At 29.4% G+C, this 19,473-nt stretch overlaps 2 protein-coding genes across 3 annotated transcripts; both read left to right on the top strand.

Moving 5' to 3' along the window:
• The first annotated feature begins 2,869 nt into the window (after positions 1–2,869).
• Positions 2,870–6,652, top strand: LOC109606645 (tyrosine-protein kinase SRK3). 2 transcript variants are annotated; one of them, XM_020023177.2, is made up of 8 exons: positions 2,870–2,943; positions 3,891–3,943; positions 4,010–4,169; positions 4,218–4,282; positions 4,335–4,636; positions 4,686–4,883; positions 6,140–6,300; positions 6,355–6,652. In XM_020023177.2, exons 1-8 carry the CDS (start codon positions 2,927–2,929, stop codon positions 6,479–6,481), a joined length of 1,083 nt encoding a protein of 360 aa, XP_019878736.2. In that variant the 5' UTR covers positions 2,870–2,926; the 3' UTR covers positions 6,482–6,652. The 2 variants fall into 2 exon arrangements, with proteins under 2 accessions (XP_019878736.2, XP_019878737.2); XM_020023178.2 differs by lacking the exon at positions 2,870–2,943 and adding an exon at positions 3,105–3,141.
• A 2,435-nt stretch (positions 6,653–9,087) lies between these two features.
• On the top strand, positions 9,088–17,202 carry LOC109606646 (uncharacterized). Its single transcript, XM_049968678.1, has 6 exons — positions 9,088–9,218; positions 15,682–15,924; positions 16,029–16,064; positions 16,263–16,775; positions 16,829–16,849; positions 16,951–17,202. Exons 2-6 carry the CDS (start codon positions 15,684–15,686, stop codon positions 17,046–17,048), a joined length of 909 nt encoding a protein of 302 aa, XP_049824635.1. The 5' UTR covers positions 9,088–9,218; positions 15,682–15,683; the 3' UTR covers positions 17,049–17,202.
• The last annotated feature ends 2,271 nt before the right edge of the window (positions 17,203–19,473 follow it).

The following is a 19,473-nucleotide window of genomic DNA, read 5'->3' as shown; positions in this document are numbered from 1 at the left end:
TTGATCTGGAATTGTCAACCGAACTAAATACAGAAGCAAGTTCGTTAGGATTAGATGTCGCTGTTAGCTGTCGAATAGAGGAAAGTTGAAACCAAAGTATCACGGACCCTTTGAGGTAACGCACTGTTTACCTAATGAGAGGTACGCACTCCGAAGGATTGGCAGCCGAGGTAGAACTACAATAGCAGCGCATGAACAGTTACGAACCTGGCCAGATACAGAAATTCTATAAGGTATGATGGATATAGATTTATTTAATAAGATTGATGTGTGAATGTGTGTAAAGGTCCCTGCTTAGTAGGCTGTTTAAGGTCCCTGTGTATCAGGCTATATGTGAAGGTCCCTGCTTAGTAGGCTATGATTAAGGTCCCTGCTCGGCAGGCTATTTTTAAGGTCCCTGCTCTGCAGGCTTAGATTGTTGTGTCCTGGGTCTGTGAGACAAGCGGGTAATAGACCTGGTAGTGGTTGAACCGCCTCTGAGCTCCTGGCTAGAATATGGTATCTTTTGATAGCACTTGAGAGTCATGGGGGTAACAGACCTGTTGATGGTTGAGCCGCCTCTGAGCTTCTAGTGATTGTTAACTGTGCTACATAACAGTCTATTTTGTTAAATGAAATAAGGTTTAGACTTAGTTCTTAGAATATATTTTGAGCTTGTACTGCTGTTATAATGTTTACAGATTACCGGTGTCAGGTGAATCTTTGCAAAACTGCGGAAGGTGCGAGGACGCCCCACATGTCAGGAAGGCCGTGTTAGCTTACGTCATCACCTTCACCGATGGACCGATGCAACGTGCTCACATCTATTTAGACTAGTTTTGTTTTATAAGCAAATCTGAAGTATTTATTTACATTTAATATTCGGGGCAGTTCTTAAGAAAGAACCAGGCAGTCAAGCTTTAGATGTCGAGGGTTAAAGTACGTTTGTTGTAATAAAGCGTATCATTGTGAACTTAGTGTTTTAATCAAACTAAAAAGACAGATTAACAGTCGCTAATCTATCATGTATGACTTATATTATTTATGTGGTTGAATTTAAAAAGAGATAAAATTCGGCAAATCACTTTATTAATTAGTATATTCATTTTTTATTTACTCTATATTTCTTTGGTAGTTTAACTATCTAATTAAAAGTTCTTTATTAAATAATTAGGTAAATTTACAAAGATAAATTAGGTAAATTTACAACATTAATATAAAATTAACAAAAAAGATATATTTATATATTTTATAATAAAAAACAAAATCAATTAAAACAAAAAAATCTATTCCACTGGATATTGCTCCCTAATACAATTTAAAATGCTCATAAATATATTATGATTTTTAAATTTATTTCTCCATATGAATTCGTGGAGGTACGATGGAAACAGATCTTCCGTGGAACAGTCATGGTCTATGTAACTCGAAAAAAATTGTTCAATGCAAATATAGTATAAATTTATTAATGAATTGGAATAAATTAAAAAATAATAAAAATTAAAAACATTTTTAATTAAATACAATACAATTATCTATATAGTAAAATATATTAATTAATTAACGACCCATATCAATAAATTAAGATTGTACAAAAAATAAATAAATGCAGCACACAAATAATCTATAAAGTAAGATAACTTAAAATATGACTGCTAACAAATTAAAAATAATCTTACTAAAGGAATAAAAGTATAATATTTTAAAAATGAGAAAGATCTATAAAGTAAAATATATTAAATGAGCATACCAATAAATTAAGAAAGTAATTAGCAGAAGAATAGGAATAATATATTATTTTTAAAAACGCCATGAGAATATAATCTGTAAAGTATAATATTTTAATAATGAGCAATAATCATCAAGTTAGAAGAAATAATATACTTACCAAAAAAATAAAAAGTATAATACATACACAACAACACAACAATAATTCAACCATAAAAAATGATTCGAATATTTTGACCGTTGCAAACCGACAACACTGCACTTCAAAATGTTCAAGAGGCGCGAAATCAGCGCCTCACGACGCATGCGCTAGATAATGTTCCTTAGAGTAACGGATTCTGCAACTTTACCATTTATTTTCCTAAAATAAAAGAATGTTTCTAAAATAAAAGTAGCCTAAGTTACGCCTTATTACATCAGCTACCTGCCAATAAAAGTCCCGTCAAAATCGGTCCAGCCATTTCAGAGATTAGCCGAAACAAACAGACAGACAGAGAGACAAAAATTGTAAAAAATGTTATTTTGATGTATGTCCGTATTTATATTCATATGCATGTAGTAAAAAACGGTTATTTCACTATTATAAACAGACACGCCAATTTTATTAATATATATATAGATGTGTAGATGTCCAATGATCGAAAACTCGGTACTACAAAACATAAAACTACAATCGATGGTGCTTTTACGCGATACTCATATAAATTTGAATCAAACATTTTCATTCAATTATTTTAGTTACCATAAGCCTATTATATAATTTTTAGAACCAAATGAAATAATTGAAAGTACCTCTTGAAACGCCGATAGATACATAGTTTGTTGATCTAGTAACCGAGGTTACCAGCCAAATAAACAACTTTTTTCTTTTGTCTGAATTTATTAACAAAAGAAGAACCCGGGAAATTTGAATCATCTCGGCAACAGTGTTCCACTCCAGTACTATCAACATCGACTATTCAAAGAAGAGTTATTCCAAACAAATTTAAACTAGGAATAACTCTCTCAGTAATAGTTTTGATTAAAAACTTAAGTCAAATCAACAATAATCAAACCGACTTGATTTAGTTACCACATGAAATCTCCAAGGTAACGCCACTGATCGTGTCTAGTGGGCGGGTCCACTGTGAAATCCCCACCTACTTCACTTGTTTTTTAGGTGGCAGTTGGTAAGGTATATTCGAGAAGTGCGTTAACTGGCGGAACGTTTGGCATCCAAATGAAGCAACAATACATGTAAGTTCATTTTAATTTTAAAATATTAACATTTTCATGGGGTTTCTCTTATTGGGGGAGGCACCATAGCACACGTGTGTTCATGTATTACTTACAATGTATGAAACTTGGCGGTTAACAGGGGACAGTCGTTTTCAGTACTTCAAGATAGATTCAATGATTATCCAACTTGAATTCGTGGATCCAAATGCTGTTGAGGTTACAATTTAAAATACTTTTTGCGGTCTAAGCTATCACGAGGCAGTGAGGCGATAGAGTTTGGTATATTTTTTTGACTATATAATTCCCTCTTAGATTTTTTTGAGCATCCCAATTTATTTTCAGTTGCTTTAATGTTATCCCTTTCAGAATCCTTTTTTCGAGTAGAAAAACAGACAAATTGTCAATTCTCTTATTAATATACATATATACGAGGTAAAGTATGGAAGCATCTCCATTAATGAATCTTCTCCCACAGTGATACAGAAGTGTTGAATCTGAGGATTGTCCTCAACCTTTTTGTTTCGTCACTGAATATGTTTTAAAACCATTAAGCCTTCCATAATCTTTCGACAAAAAATATATTTCTTTGTTTAATTTTAATTATTCCAACAGTTTTTGAGATATTTCAGTTTTAATGTTTGAAGAAAGTCCGTGATTCCCAATACAAAATCAAGTAGGTAAAAAAAATAATAAAAAAATTAAATTGTCAGGGAAATTCGAAGCACCTCGGCAACAGTGTTTTACTCCAGTAATACCAACATCGATTATTACAAGAAAAATTATTCCAAATAAATTAGACTAGAAATAATTCTCAGTAATAGTTTTGATTAAAAACATACGTGAACATAATCATCGAACTGAAATCCCCCTCCCAAGGGACGCCACTGATCGTGTCTGGTGCACTGGTCCACTGTGAAATCCCCACTTCACATATTTTTCGAGTGACAGTTGGTATTGTGTTTCAGAAAAGTTCACTTGCTGGCGGAAGATTTGACGTTCACGTTAAACAGCGATACATGTAAGTACATTTTAATTTTAAAACATGTTTTCATATGTTGGGAGAGTACTTGTATCTCTTTTTTAGTGGATACTGAAACCATGGAACCACGTCGTTGCTATTGTGTAATGAAGAAGCTCCTGCGTCTCATGAATGAAGACCCGGAGTTATGTCACAAGATATATCCCAAACAGGGTAGTGGTGGTTCAGAGGAACAATCCGGGTCAACTGACGCCAACACTCAGACGTACGTTAATTATTATTGTCACTATTTTTTTTAACTAAATTTTTTTAGTGACATGGGTAATATGTGCATCTACACGAAATTACATCAGGAATTATTAAAGGATTATAATGAAAGTAAGCATTAGATAACTTATTTAGATATATAACTTATATTATATACTTTTAGGGGCTTATCCTCAATGTTCCCACGAAGGACAGTTCGACATGGACCAATTAGAGATTACCGACAAATTTTTGAGTACAAGCGTCGAAAATGTTGTTGTTTACGGTGCCCTCATGGACGAGGGCCGAACAATTGAGGTGGCCGTTAAAATGAAGTTAACACAATTTGACGACGTCGTGGAAGAAATTTCCGGCATGCGAAAACTAATACACCCAAACATTGTACACATTGTTGGCTTCAATTTGGAACATGGCATCATCCTCACTGAATACATGAAAAATGGCAACTTACACAGTGCCTGCACTGTGAGTATGTTACGTTACATGTTAAATATTTTTAATGGTGATTTTGTAGGAAGCGCATGACACAAGTCAACTGTTCAAATATATTTTCCAAGTGATTAATGGAGTTACTTTTATCCATGGGGAAAGATACATTCACAGAGATTTGGAGACTTCAAATGTATTTATTGATGGTGATGGCGTCTGTAAGATTGGAGACTTGGAAAATGCTGTTTTCATGGGAGATCGTTTAGAATATATTGAAAAAGTGGTATGTTCATCATTATTATTATTAATTTTCGAATATATTCACTGCTAAAAGAAATTAACGTACCACACCAATATTTGCTGAAAATGGGGAAAAAAAACCCATATACTCTTTGTATATTTATTTAAAAATAGGTTTAGATTTATTTTTTCTAAAATAAATTTAAAATGAACAAAATTAAATGTTTATAAAAATAAAAATTTGAACTTAATATGGGATCTGGATTCCAATTTCACTTTGGTCCAAATTCTTCCAAAATTCTTTAAGTTATTTAGATGGTTGGGATGGTCCCTTAAACGTCTCCCAAGAATATCCCAGATATGTTCTATTGAATTAAGATCTATAGCATTAATCCCAACGTCCGAAAGATAATTTGGGACAACACCAAAAGTGGTGGAGGGTGTTTCAAAGTTTAGTACAATGTTACTCATAGAGAAAAATTTAATTACAAGATTATAGATGGTGCGTTAACTTCTTGGAGGTGGTGTATTTGAATATTTGCTCTTAGTTTATTTTATTCTTTATACAGGGGGTTTCATAATTATTGTGACTAAGTGGTGGGGGCTGTAGAGGGTATCAAAGAAGTCATTTGTCTTACCTTATCCGAAAATGAATCGTTATAGCACCAAGAAAAAGACATATCGACTTTTACAACATTAATAATTCAGTAATTTTATAATTTAATTGTAATTTAATACACAGTTGGGCATGATTGTTCATTTATCTGGACTTTACAGAATATCCCAGTATGTTTTGGATGTCTGCGCATGCGCCCATCACTTCCCAGTGGATTTTGTTTGGGAGCATCATCCCAATTTGTAATTTGTTGTAGAACCCTAACGACTTAATTCCGAATAGAACTTTATAGTATAGATACAAAAATAAGCAACATGCCATTTCTTATAAAATTTTCAGATTTTGTACGGTTCATTTTTAATTTATCTGTTGTAGCACCATAAAATGCCTCAAAGAAGACTTTCTTCAGAAGTTTTAACCTGATATAATTGGTATTTTAAAACATGTTAATCTAAATCAACATGTGGCCCAAAAGTATAATGACTCCCTAAATGTAATATTATTTCGTGGTGCAATGAGGGGACCGTCCAAGTACTGATTGTAAAAATATAGTGGTTAATATTCTATTTAATTTTACTTTTAATTAATTACCAAGAATGTTGGTGTATTATTTTTATTACTAGTTTATTTTTAAATATTGTATTATCACTAAAGTTGAATTATTAATACTACATCTATTTCAGAAACCTCTACACTACCATCATTATCCAAAGGAAGCATATGAGCAGCAAAAATTTTCGTATTGCAGCGACATTTACAGTTTGGCATATTTGGTGATGGAGGTTTTGCTGTCTCCCAATGTCAAAGCTCCTGCAGATAAATCATATATGATGTCTGAGTTTGAGTAAATATAAAAGTACGTGTCAATATACACTAAATTAATCCAATTTATTTGTAGGAAGATTGCTAATTCAGAAAGATGCTCAGACAGTGTATATCAGATGGTTATGAAAACATTATTATCTGATCCAGAAGAGAGGCCAACCATTGAAGATTTTTATAACCTCTTTGTAACATATATTTGATTAATTACTTTTTTCTTTAATATTATAATGTTTTAGTAAGTCATAATTATGTACTTCAAACATTATAAGAAGAAAGTCTAAAAGTAATTCATTTCAAGTATATTATTTTCACGTACCATATTAGATGTCTTCCTTTACAGATAGTTTAAAATAAATTTATGTGTAATAAAAGTTTTGTATTAATACAATAACAAATAGTGAGACGACTGTTTGGAAATAATACAGGGCCACACAAGCTGACAATTATTTATTACATGAAAAAATTTCTTGTCCTGCTTGTATTCCTTCTGGAGGAGTGGTGGTACTCATCGTACCCTTTTTTAGTTGTTTCTGTAGGCTTACAGATCAAACCCTCTGTGAGAGACAAACCACTTTGTTCATGCGATTATCTAATTTAGTACCATTATAAATTCTGTAATATATTTTAATATTAATATTTGGAGTAATTAATTTAAATTCAGGATTATGAAAATACAGTTTTTCAAAAATGTACATTTCTAGATTTGAATCTAAATTTAGATTTAATAAGTTTTAATATATTGATTAGTAAATAAAAACATAATGAATTAAGTAAACAATTAGTATAATATTTTAATATTTAAATCAATAAATTTAATTCCGGGATTCTGAAAACATATTTTTTTAAAAATATAGTTTCTAGAGTTGATATCTTTTAATATATTCATTACTTAATGATAAATAAACAATAAATTAATTAAATTATAAATATAAAATTTTAATATTAAAACTAATAAATTTAATTTGTGTTCAATTTAATTATTTGATGTAATTTGTCTAATTTCAGAAATTGTTTATTAAGAAGTCTAAAATAAAGAAGTTATATGTAAAAATTATGTAATTACATAAATTACATATACTTTTTTTAAATATAGTTTCTAGAGTTGATATCTTTTAATATATTCATTACTTAATGATAAATAATAATAAATTAATTAAATTATTGATTAATAAAATTTTAATATTAAAACTAATAAATTTAATTTGTGTTCAATTTAATTATTTGATGTATTTGTCTAATTTCAGAAATTGTTTATTAAGAAGTCTAAAATAAAGAAGTTATATGTAAAAATTATGTATTTACGTAATTTACATATTTTTTTAAATATATAGTTTCTAGATTTGATATATTTTAATATATTCATTGATTAATGACAAATAAACAATAAATTAATTAAATTATTAATAAATATAAAATTTTAATATTAAAACTAATCAATATAATTTGTGTTCAATTTAATTATTTGATGTATTTGTTTAATTTCAGAAATTGTTTATTAAAAAGTTTGAAATAAAGAAGTTATATGTAAAAATTAAGTAGTTACATAAATTATACATTTTTTTAAAAATATATTTTCTAGATTTGATATATTTTAATACATTCATTAATAAATGATAAATAAGCAATAAATTAATTAAATTATTAATGAATATAAAAATTGAATATTAAAACTAATAAATTTAATTTGTGTTCAATTTAATTATTTGATGTATTTGTCTAATTTCAGAAATTGTTTATTAAGAAGTCTAAAATAAAGAAGTTATATGAAGAAATTCTGTATAATCTAATACAAAAATTATTTTTTAATATAATAATTAATAATAAATTAATTAAATAGCATATAATATTTTAATAGTTAAACTAATAAATTGAATTTCGGGATTCTGAAAATTCAATTTTTTAAAATTAAATGGTTATTTATTCAGGGTCGCAGATGTAGACGTCCGTTCTATCCCTTAGAAAAATACCACACCATACCATTATGGACTCTTTTTACAGTACGTAACTTAGAGTAATCAATTTATTTATTACTGTCCATATATGTAAGTACGATCGGGATAAATCCACACTTACATCTTAAAGACTAGAATCGCTTGAACTCTATTAAAGTGCTTAACAAAAGTGGGGCGGTGATCTGGAAGTGGTGGTGTATGAGGAAGAGAGAGGGAACTATTCTTTAACAGAGAGAGTACTACTAAGTGTATATAGTCTTTGGTACTACCCAGCACTGCAACCTACAGAACTTGTGTCGGTATTTTTCGATGTTCTGTGATGGCCACAATATTTTCGACATGAGCAAGGATTATCTAGAGTTTTTAGGTTAGAGACGAAAAAAGATGGTATTGTGACGTTTTTATTTTATAAAAGATTCATTTGTATTAATTCATGCTTCCTGCTAAGTTATTGTTTTTGCCAAAATTCAATTATAATTTAGTTATAATACAATTTATATTAATAATTACATTATCATTTATATGCAGTATGTATTTTAAATTTTTTTGTTTTTACCATGGACATACAATAAAATTTATGCAAAATATTTAATTGTTTTATTTTTTTATACTATCAGAAAAACCTATCCTATAGACATCTGATATAAATTTTAAATATAAGGTCTCCCGCCTTTTATAAAGCAACAGATGGACAAAAATGTACGTGTAATCTAGAAGATAATGCAACACCGCATTCAACATGGCAACATGGTCGCATCTCGAAATTGCACCACCCATTTCTCTATTATAACATTAGGTTCGTACTTTTTAGGTTTACTATGGTTATCAGGGGGAGCCACTGCAGTGACAACTAGGTTCATTTGTGGGGCGATAAAAGAAAGAAAAAAGTCGTTCAGTGTTCAGCTTTGAAAGCCTGTGAAACTTAATTTAATCGCTACACATTTTAAACAAAAAAGTGCATTGATTGGATAATCGGACTTGGATGGTAAGTATAACTTTTATTTATCTACGATTGAACAAAGGGAGGTTGACAATGTAAGTTAAAATATTTGACATATGGCTGCTTCTTATAAAGGAGTACAACAGAACATTTTAATTTTCGTACTATTATTATTTATTATGTTTAGCGTGTAAAGTAGCCACAAGTGAAATTTTTGACTTATATAAGCTTTGTGTGTTGGTCAAAATGTTCAAAAAGATTTTGCAAATAGGGCCGTTTTAAAAAAATCGGAACCGCCAAACGACACATGGCGTAGGAAAATGAAAATTAACTTTAAATATGTAGAAAAATGAATAATAACATGTATATACTTCACAATAGGTATTTAATATATCGACTGAAAACCGTTAGAAACATATAATTATAAATGTAAATATGCACACTTACTTAATGTGAGGAAATATTAAATATTGGCATATAAAAATTAATGACGAATTACAAGGTTTGTTTATTGAGGTACGAGTATTCTTCAGATTGGATACTTTCAATCTAGTTCTAAAAGTTAACTAAACTGCACTCGGCAGTACTACAGTCTCAAGCTTTACCTGGAGGGTTCATGCTTAACAAAATATAAAGTACAAAATATACTTAATAATACAAAGGAGTTATTTTTGGGAGATTTTGTAACAGGCGAAATTAAGATTCACTAGTGTGTACTCTCTTAAAGCTTACAAAAGTACTTTTTATTAAAAAGCACTATATTATTATAAAGAAAAAAAGTTTTATTCTGGGTTATTCGTTACACAATTGTTTCATTCATTTCAGTGACTGGTTTAGGTACTACAGATCCTTCATCAGTCGAGGACTGTCACGTATCCAGATAGTACCTTTGTGAGTAACAAGTGTAAGACAACATGAAGTATGTGTAAAAATTTGAAATATGCACACTTACTTTATGTGAGGAAATATAAAATATTGGCATATAAAAATTAATGACGAATTACAAGGCTTAGGTTTATTAAGGTAGTAGTACTCTTCAGATTGGATATTTGCAATCTAGTTCTAAAAGTTAACTAAACTGCACTCGACAGTACTACAGTCTCACGCTTTACCTGGAAGTTTCAGGCAAGCTTAACAAAATATAAAGTACAAAATATATTTAAATAATACAAAGAAATTATTTTTTGGAGATTTTGTAATTGACGAAATTAAGACTCACTAGTTTGTACTCTCTTAAAGCTTACAAAAGTACTTTCTATTAAAAAGCATTACATTATTATAAAGAAAAAAGTTATATTCTGGGTTCTTCGTTACACAACCGTTTCATTCAAGTCCGTGACTGGGTTTGGTACTACAGTTCCTTCATCAGTCGAGGACTGTCACGTATTCAGCTAGTACCTTTGTGAGTAACAAGTGTAAGACAACATGAAGTATGTAAAAAATTTGAAATATGCACACTTACTTAATGTGGGGAAATATTAAATATTGGCATATAAAAATTAATGACGAATTACAAGGCTTAGGTTTATTGAGGTAGTAGTACTCTTCAGATTGGATATTTGCAATCTAGTTCTAAAAGTTAACTAAACTGCACTCGGCAGTTCTACAATCCCACGCTTTACCTGGAAGGTTCATGCAAGCTTAACAAAATATAAAGTACAAAATATACTTAATAATACAAAGGAGTTATTTTTGGGAGATTTTGTAACAGGCGAAATTAAGATTCACTAGTGTGTACTCTCTTAAAGCTTACAAAAGTACTTTTTATTAAAAAGTATTAAATTATTATAAAGAAAAAAAGTTATATTCTGGGTTATTCGTTACACAATTGTTTCATTCATGTCAGTGACTGGTTTTGGTACTACAGTTCCTTCATCAGTCGAGGACTCTCACGTATCCAGATAGTACCTTTGTGAGTAACAAGTGTAAGACAACATGAAGTATGTGTAAAAATTTGAAATATGCACACTTACTTTATGTGAGGAAATATAAAATATTGGCATATAAAAATTAATGACGAATTACAAGGCTTAGGTTTATTGAGGTAGTAGTACTCTTCAGATTGGATATTTGCAATCTAGTTCTAAAAGTTAACTAAACTGCACTCGACAGTACTACAGTCTCACGCTTTACCTGGAAGGTTCAGGCAAGCTTAACAAAATATAAAGTACAAAATATATTTAAATAATACAAAGAAATTATTTGTTGGAGATTTTGTAATTGACGAAATTAAGACTCACTAGTTTGTACTCTCTTAAAGCTTACAAAAGTACTTTCTATTAAAAAGCATTACATTATTATAAAGAAAAAAGTTATATTCTGGGTTCTTCGTTACACAACCGTTTCATTCAAGTCCGTGACTGGGTTTGGTACTACAGTTCCTTCATCAGTCGAGGACTGTCACGTATTCAGCTAGTACCTTTGTGAGTAACAAGTGTAAGACAACTTGAAGTATGTGTAAAAATTTGAAATATGCACACTTACCTAATGTGAGGAAATAAAAAATATTGGCATATAAAAATTAATGACGAATTACAAGGCTTAGGTTTATTGAGGTACGAGTACTCTTCAGATTGGATACTTTCAGTCTAGTTCTAAAAGCTAACTAAACTGCACTCGGCAGTACTACAATCCCACGCTTTACCTGGAAGGTTCATGCAAGCTTAACAAAATATAAAGTACAAAATTTACTTAATAATACAAAGGCGTTATTTTTGGGAGATTTTGTAACAGGCGAAATTAAGATTCACTAGTGTGTACTCTCTTAAAGCTTACAAAAGTACTTTTTATTAAAAAGCATTACATTATTATAAAGAAAAAAAGTTATATTCTGGGTTATTCGTTACACAATTGATTCATTCATGTCAGTGACTGGTTTTGGTACTACAGTTCCTTCATCAGTCGAGGACTGTCACGTATCCAGATAGTACCCTTGTGAGTAACAAGTGTAAGACAACATGAAGTATGTGTAAAAATTTGAAATATGCACACTAACTTTATGTGAGGAAATATAAAATATTGGCATATAAAAATGAATGACGAATTACAAGGTTTAGGTTTATTGAGATACGAGTACTCTTCAGATTGGATACTTTCAATCTAGTTCTAAAAGCTAACTAAACTGCACTCGGCAGTACTACAATCCCACGCTTTACCTGGAAGGTTCATGCAAGCTTAACAAAATATAAAGTACAAAATTTACTTAATAATACAAAGGCGTTATTTTTGGGAGATTTTGTAACAGGCGAAATTAAGATTCACTAGTGTGTACTCTCTTAAAGCTTACAAAAGTACTTTTTATTAAAAAGCATTACATTATTATAAAGAAAAAAAGTTACATTCTGGGTTATTCGTTACACAATTGTTTCATTCATGTCAGTGACTGGTTTTGGTACTACAGTTCCTTCATCAGTCGAGGACTGTCACGTATCCAGATAGTACCCTTGTGAGTAACAAGTGTAAGACAACATGAAGTATGCGTAAAAATTTGAAATATGCACACTTACTTTATGTGAGGAAATATAAAATATTGGCATATAAAAATTAATGACGAATTACAAGGCTTAGGTTTATTGAGGTAGTAGTACTCTTCAGATTGGATATTTGCAATCTAGTTCTAAAAGTTAACTAAACTGCACTCGGCAGTACTACAATCCCACGCTTTACCTGGAAGGTTCATGCAAGCTTAACAAAATATAAAGTACAAAATATACTTAATAATACAAAGCAGTTATTTTTGGGAGATTTTGTAACAGGCGAAATTAAGATTCACTAGTGTGTACTCTCTTAAAGCTTACAAAAGTACTTTCTATTAAAAAGTATTACATTATTATAAAGAAAAAAAGTTATATTCTGGGTTATTCGTTATACAATTGTTTCATTCATTTCAGTGACTGGTTTAGGTACTACAGTTCCTTCATCAGTCGAGGACTGTCACGTATCCAGATAGTACCCTTGTGAGTAACAAGTGTAAGACAACTTGAAGTATGTGTAAAAATTTGAAATATGCACACTTACCTAATGTGAGGAAATAAAAAATATTGGCATATAAAAATTAATGACGAATTACAAGGTTTAGATTTATTGAGATACGAGTACTCTTCAGATTGGATACTTTCAATCTAGTTCTAAAAGCTAACTAAACTGCACTCGGCAGTACTACAGTCTCACGCTTTACCTGGAAGGTTCAGGCAAGCTTAACAAAATATAAAGTACAAAATATATTTAAATAATACAAAGAAATTATTTGTTGGAGATTTTGTAATTGACGAAATTAAGATTCACTAGTGTGTACTCTCTTAAAGCTTACAAAAGTACTTTCTATTAAAAAGTATTACATTATTATAAAGAAAAAAAGTTATATTCTGGGTTATTCGTTACACAATTGTTTCATTCATTTCAATGACTGGTTTTGGTACTACAATTCCTTCATCAGTCGAGGACTGTCACTAAATAGATAGTACCCTTGTGATGACAAGTGTAAGACAACATGAAGTATGTGTAAAAATTTGAAATATGCACACTTACTTTATGTGAGGAAATATAAAATATTGGCATATAAAAATTAATGACGAATTACAAGGCTTAGGTTTATTGAGGTAGTAGTACTCTTCAGATTGGATATTTGCAATCTAGTTCTAAAAGTTAACTAAACTGCACTCGACAGTACTACAGTCTCACGCTTTACCTGGAAGGTTCAGGCAAGCTTAACAAAATATAAAGTACAAAATATATTTAAATAATACAAAGAAATTATTTGTTGGAGATTTTGTAATTGACGAAATTAAGATTCACTAGTGTGTACTCTCTTAAAGCTTACAAAAGTACTTTTTATTAAAAAGCATTACATTATTATAAAGAAAAAAAGTTATATTCTGGGTTATTCGTTACACAATTGCTTCATTCATGTCAGTGACTGGTTTTGGTACTACAGTTCCTTCATCAGTCGAGGACTGTCACTATATAGGTAGTACCTTTGTGATGACAAGTGTAAGACAACATGAAGTATGTGTAAAAATTTGAAATATGCACACTTACTTTATGTGAGGAAATATAAAATATTGGCATATAAAAATTAATGACGAATTACAAGGCTTAGGTTTATTGAGGTACGAGTACTATTCAGATTGGATACTTCAGTCTAGTTCTAAAAGCTAACTAAACTGCACTCGGCAGTACTACAGTCTCACGCTTTACCTGGAAGGTTCAGGCAAGCTTAACAAAATATAAAGTACAAAATATATTTAAATAATACTAAGAAATTATTTTTTGGAGATTTTGTAATTGACGAAATTAAGACTCACTAGTTTGTACTGTCTTAAAGCTTACAAAAGTACTTTTTATTAAAAAGTATTACATAATTATAAAGAAAAAAAGTTATATTCTGGGTTCTTCGTTACACAATTGTTTCATTCATTTCAATGACTGGTTTTGGTACTACAATTCCTTCATCAGTCGAGGACTGTCACTAAATAGATAGTACCCTTGTGATGACAAGTGTAAGACAACATGAAGTATGTGTAAAAATTTGAAATATGCACACTTACTTTATGTGAGGAAATATAAAATATTGGCATATAAAAATTAATGACGAATTACAAGGCTTAGGTTTATTGAGGTAGTAGTACTCTTCAGATTGGATATTTGCAATCTAGTTCTAAAAGTTAACTAAACTGCACTCGACAGTACTACAGTCTCACGCTTTACCTGGAAGGTTCAGGCAAGCTTAACAAAATATAAAGTACAAAATATATTTAAATAATACAAAGAAATTATTTTTTGGAGATTTTGTAATTGACGAAATTAAGACTCACTAGTTTGTACTCTCTTAAAGCTTACAAAAGTACTTTCTATTAAAAAGCATTACATTATTATAAAGAAAAAAGTTATATTCTAGGTTCTTCGTTACACAACCGTTTCATTCAAGTCCGTGACTGGGTTTGGTACTACAGTTCCTTCATCAGTCGAGGACTGTCACGTATCCAGCTAGTACCTTTGTGAGTAACAAGTGTAAGACAACATGAAGTATGTAAAAAATTTGAAATATGCACACTTACTTAATGTGGTGAAATATTAAATATTGGCATATAAAAATTAATGACGAATTACAAGGCTTAGGTTTATTGAGGTAGTAGTACTCTTCAGATTGGATATTTGCAATCTAGTTCTAAAAGGTAACTAAACTGCATTCGGCAGTACTACAGTCCCACGCTTTACCTGGAAGGTTCATTCAAGCTTAACAAAATATAAAGTGCAAAATATATTTAATAATACAAAGGAGATTTTGTAGTTGACGAAATTAAGACTCACTAGTTTGTACTCTCTTAAAGCTTACAAAAGTACTCTTTATTAAAAAGCATTATATTATTATAAAGAAAAAAGTTATATATTCTGGGTTCTTCGTTACACAATTATTTCATTCATGCCTGGGACCTGTTTTGGTACTATGAACCGTCTTAGTTGTCTAGTTACCTGAATAATGATTAATATTGAATATTGTTTGTTGCAGCCATGGAGAAAAAAATGCATGAATTGTTGGATTCTTCTGATGATGAAATCGAAATGTTGCAAAATTTATTCAACCACAGTTATGATGAATTGGATTCTTCTTTCGACGATGATTTTGATTTATTGCATGATTGTTTTCATCGTCGCTACAATTTAGATTCTTCATTTGATGATGTTGATGATGATGATGATGAGTTACTTTCTATTCCCGACGTTGATAATGATTTGCGGGATCCCTCAGCAGGTAACACAAATTCATAACTTATAATAAAAATAAGGTAAAAATTGTGTACAAATTGAACTTCGCATCTCCGTAATGTTATTCACAGTGTTAATGTTTTGTTGCAGCTTTGGACCGTCTATTCAAACTAAATGCCATTAGAGGTAATATACGATCTTATTTATTAGTAACGAATATATTAATTTTTAAGTTACAAAGTTTATGATCCCTCAAACCCCTCAGGTACTGAGTTCTGTTTTGTAAGGTTCTATAATTAGCATGACCAAATACATACATTTCAAGAGTTTAATATTTAATAACCATTTATTTTATTTCCTATGTAAGTGTAAGTTCTGTCGTAGCCATGGGTGGTGGTGAATCGTGTTTTTATTCTGGCTATGATGATGAATCAATAAGAAGTAGCAGAAGTACTAGTTGGGAATTAGAAGAAAGTGACGGAAAAGGAAGTCCGGAATTAGCAAGAGGAGGCGTAACAGTGAATCAGGAATTAGAAAACGGAGACAGAAGAGGGAGTCCAGAATTAGCAAGAGGAGGCGTAATAGTGAATCAGAAATTAGAAAACGGAGACAGAAGAGGGAGTCCGGAATTAGCAAGAGGAGGCGTATTAGCGAATCAGCAATTAGAAAACGGAGATAGAAAAGTGAGTCCGGAATTAGCCGGAGGAAGCGGAATAAAGAATCAGGAATTAAAAAAGGGAGGCAGAAGGGGTAGTCCGGAATTGGCAAGAAGGGGCGAAATAGCGAATCAAGAATTAGGAAGCGGAGGCAGAAGGAGACGGAAAGTGTTAAGAAGAAAATGGCGGGGATTAACTTGGAGAGGCGGCCCTGGAATAGCAAAAAGTGGAAGGAGAATCTGTAAAACTTATTACTTTGTTTGTGTATCATTATTTAATTTAATTATATTTTAGGGCAAAGGCAGAGGAGAGCAGGTAGTGTTTTTACAGTACTTTCTCATTTTTATAAACAAATTAATAACAAATTTCAATTATATATTTTTCTTTATTTAATTATTAATATGTTTTGTTTACAGATAAGATTAAGGTGTTAAAAACCCTGAACCGTCGACTTATCCGGAACTGGAGACAATGTAATGAAATTTTCAGGAACATGATATGGAATGACATCTAAAAACTACGAGAAACAGACTAAAATGTAGTGACAGCAACTGCAATTACTTTTTATATTAGAAGTTAAAGTTAGAGTATATTCTAATAATGATGGGATAAGAGTTAGAACTTTTCACTAGTAGTTTATTTTGTCGAAAGTAAATACTAAAAACGTCGTTCAATTTTTCAATAATTTACATTTCTAGATTTAAACAATTGATGTATTTTAATATTTAAACTAATACATTTAATTTTGGAATTCTAATTTTTTAATTTTATTTTTATAATATATATATATATTTAGATTTTATTATATAATTTGGTTTAACATTTTTTAATTAATATATTAATTAATTAATAAAAAATAATTAATTAATTAAATTATTAATGAATATAACCATTTATTTAAATTAATAAATTGTCATAATGTACTCAATTAAAATATTTCATGCATTTATCTAATGTCTGAAATAAAAAAAAGAAATTAAATAGAATTTTATTATTATTTTTTTTTACTTATTTTTCATTTCTAGATTTTAATTTGAAAATAATTTAATAACTTTTAGTGTAATGATTAATTAATAGTGATTAATAATTAATTAATCAATTAAAATAGTATTGTAATATTTAAGCTAATAAATTTATTTCAATATTCTGAAAAGTTATTTTTTTTAGATTTGAATCAAAAATTTAACTTGGTAAATTACGTTCAATTAAAATATTATATATTTTAATGTTTTAAAATGTTATAATATTCATCTAATTTCAGAAATTTTGTTTTAAGAAGTCTAAAAGTAATTAAATAAATTAAATAGAACCTAAATTGAAAAAAAATCTCAAGCTTTTTAAAATTCGATAATAAATAAATAAAAAATTAATTAAATAACTGATGTAATATTTTAACTGATATAATATTTTATTATTAATTTAATAATAAGTCAGTATGCCATTGAGGTCTATTATTTGACTTGCCAACCAAATTCAATATCCTTTATTAAACATGTCAAAAATATATGTTGTTTCTTAAAAAATTCACCATTATGTTTAAATTTATACATTCTAGTCAGTTTTTTATTTGAAAAATTGTCAGATATTCAAATATAAATCAATATACCCTCGAAGTCTATCAAATTCAATATCCTTTGTGAGAGTTTTCTTAAAAAATTCACCATTTTTTTTTAAATTTATACATTTTACTCAATATTTTATTTGAAAAATTGTCTAATATCCAAATATAAGTCAATATACCATCGAGGTCAAGTATTTGACTTACCTATCAAATTCAATATCCTTTGTTAAACATGTTAAAAATATATATTATTCTGTGAATTACTAAACAAAAAGTGTTTTAGTATAAAAACGTGTTTTACAAAACTTTTGTCTAAAGTTCTCTTAAAAAATTCGCCATTTTTTTTTAAATTTATACATTTTCGTCAGTTTTTTTATTTGACAAATTATCAAATATCAAAGTATAAATCAATGTACCATTGAGTTCTACTCATTTGACTTGCCTACCAAATTCAATATCCTTTATTAAACACGTAAAAGATATGTTGTTTATTGAATTACTAAACAAAAAGCATTTTAATATAAAAACGTGTTTTAGAAGGCCTTTGACGATACTTCTTTCTAAAGTTTTCTTAAAAAATTCGCCATTATTTTTAAATTTATACATTCTAGTCAGTTTTTTATTTGAAAAATTGTGAGATATCCAAATATAAATCAATATGCCGTCGAGGTCTATCAAGTTCAATATCCTTTGTGAGACATGTTAAAAATATATATATTGTTCATTGAACAGTTCAATGTACCATTGAGGTCTACTAATTTGACTTGCCTACCAAATTCAATATCCTTTATCAAACATGTAAAAGATATATGTTGTTCATTGAATTACTAAACAAAAAGTGTTTTAATTTAAAAACGTGTTTTAGAAGGTTTTTGACGATACATTTTTATAAAGTTTTCTTAAAGAATTTATCATTATTTTTAAATTTATACATCCTAGTCAGTTTTTTATTTGAAAAATTGTCAGATATCCAAATACAAATCAATATACCATCGAGGTCTATCAAATTCAATATCCTTTGTGAGACACGGTAAAAATATATATATTGTCCAATGATTTACTAAACAAAAAGTGTTTCAGTATAAAAACGTGTTTTAGACAGTTTTTGACAATACTCTTTTCCCAAGTTTTCTTACAAAAATCGCCATTTTTTTTTTTAAATTTATACTATTTCTTCAGTTTTTTATTTGAATAATTATCAAATATCAAAGTATAAATCAATGTACCATTGAGTTCTACTCATTTGACTTGCCTACCAAATTCAATATCCTTTATTAAACACGTAAAAGATATGTTGTTTATTGAATTACTAAACAAAAAGCATTTTAATATAAAAACGTGTTTTAGAAGGCCTTTGACGATACTTCTTTCTAAAGTT

This window comes from Aethina tumida, chromosome 6 (genome assembly GCF_024364675.1).
Source record: "Aethina tumida isolate Nest 87 chromosome 6, icAetTumi1.1, whole genome shotgun sequence".
In the NCBI taxonomy this organism is placed as follows: Eukaryota; Metazoa; Arthropoda; class Insecta; order Coleoptera; family Nitidulidae; genus Aethina; species Aethina tumida.
This window is presented reverse-complemented; position numbering and strand designations above follow the sequence as displayed.

What these genes read in the sequence shown, in the direction of transcription:
- LOC109606645 (XM_020023177.2), top strand. An exon ending in ACTTACACAGTGCCTGCACT is followed by an intron (nt 4,637 to 4,685) that starts GTGAGTATGTTA and finishes GTGATTTTGTAG; the next exon opens with GAAGCGCATGACACAAGTCA. An exon ending in TAGAATATATTGAAAAAGTG is followed by an intron (nt 4,884 to 6,139) that starts GTATGTTCATCA and finishes CATCTATTTCAG; the next exon opens with AAACCTCTACACTACCATCA.
- LOC109606646 (XM_049968678.1), top strand. Translation starts at nt 15,684, where the DNA reads ATGGAGAAAAAAATGCATGAATTGTTGGATTCTTCTGATGATGAAATC. An exon ending in AAAAAGTGGAAGGAGAATCT is followed by an intron (nt 16,776 to 16,828) that starts GTAAAACTTATT and finishes ATTATATTTTAG; the next exon opens with GGCAAAGGCAGAGGAGAGCA. An exon ending in GCAAAGGCAGAGGAGAGCAG is followed by an intron (nt 16,850 to 16,950) that starts GTAGTGTTTTTA and finishes TTTTGTTTACAG; the next exon opens with ATAAGATTAAGGTGTTAAAA.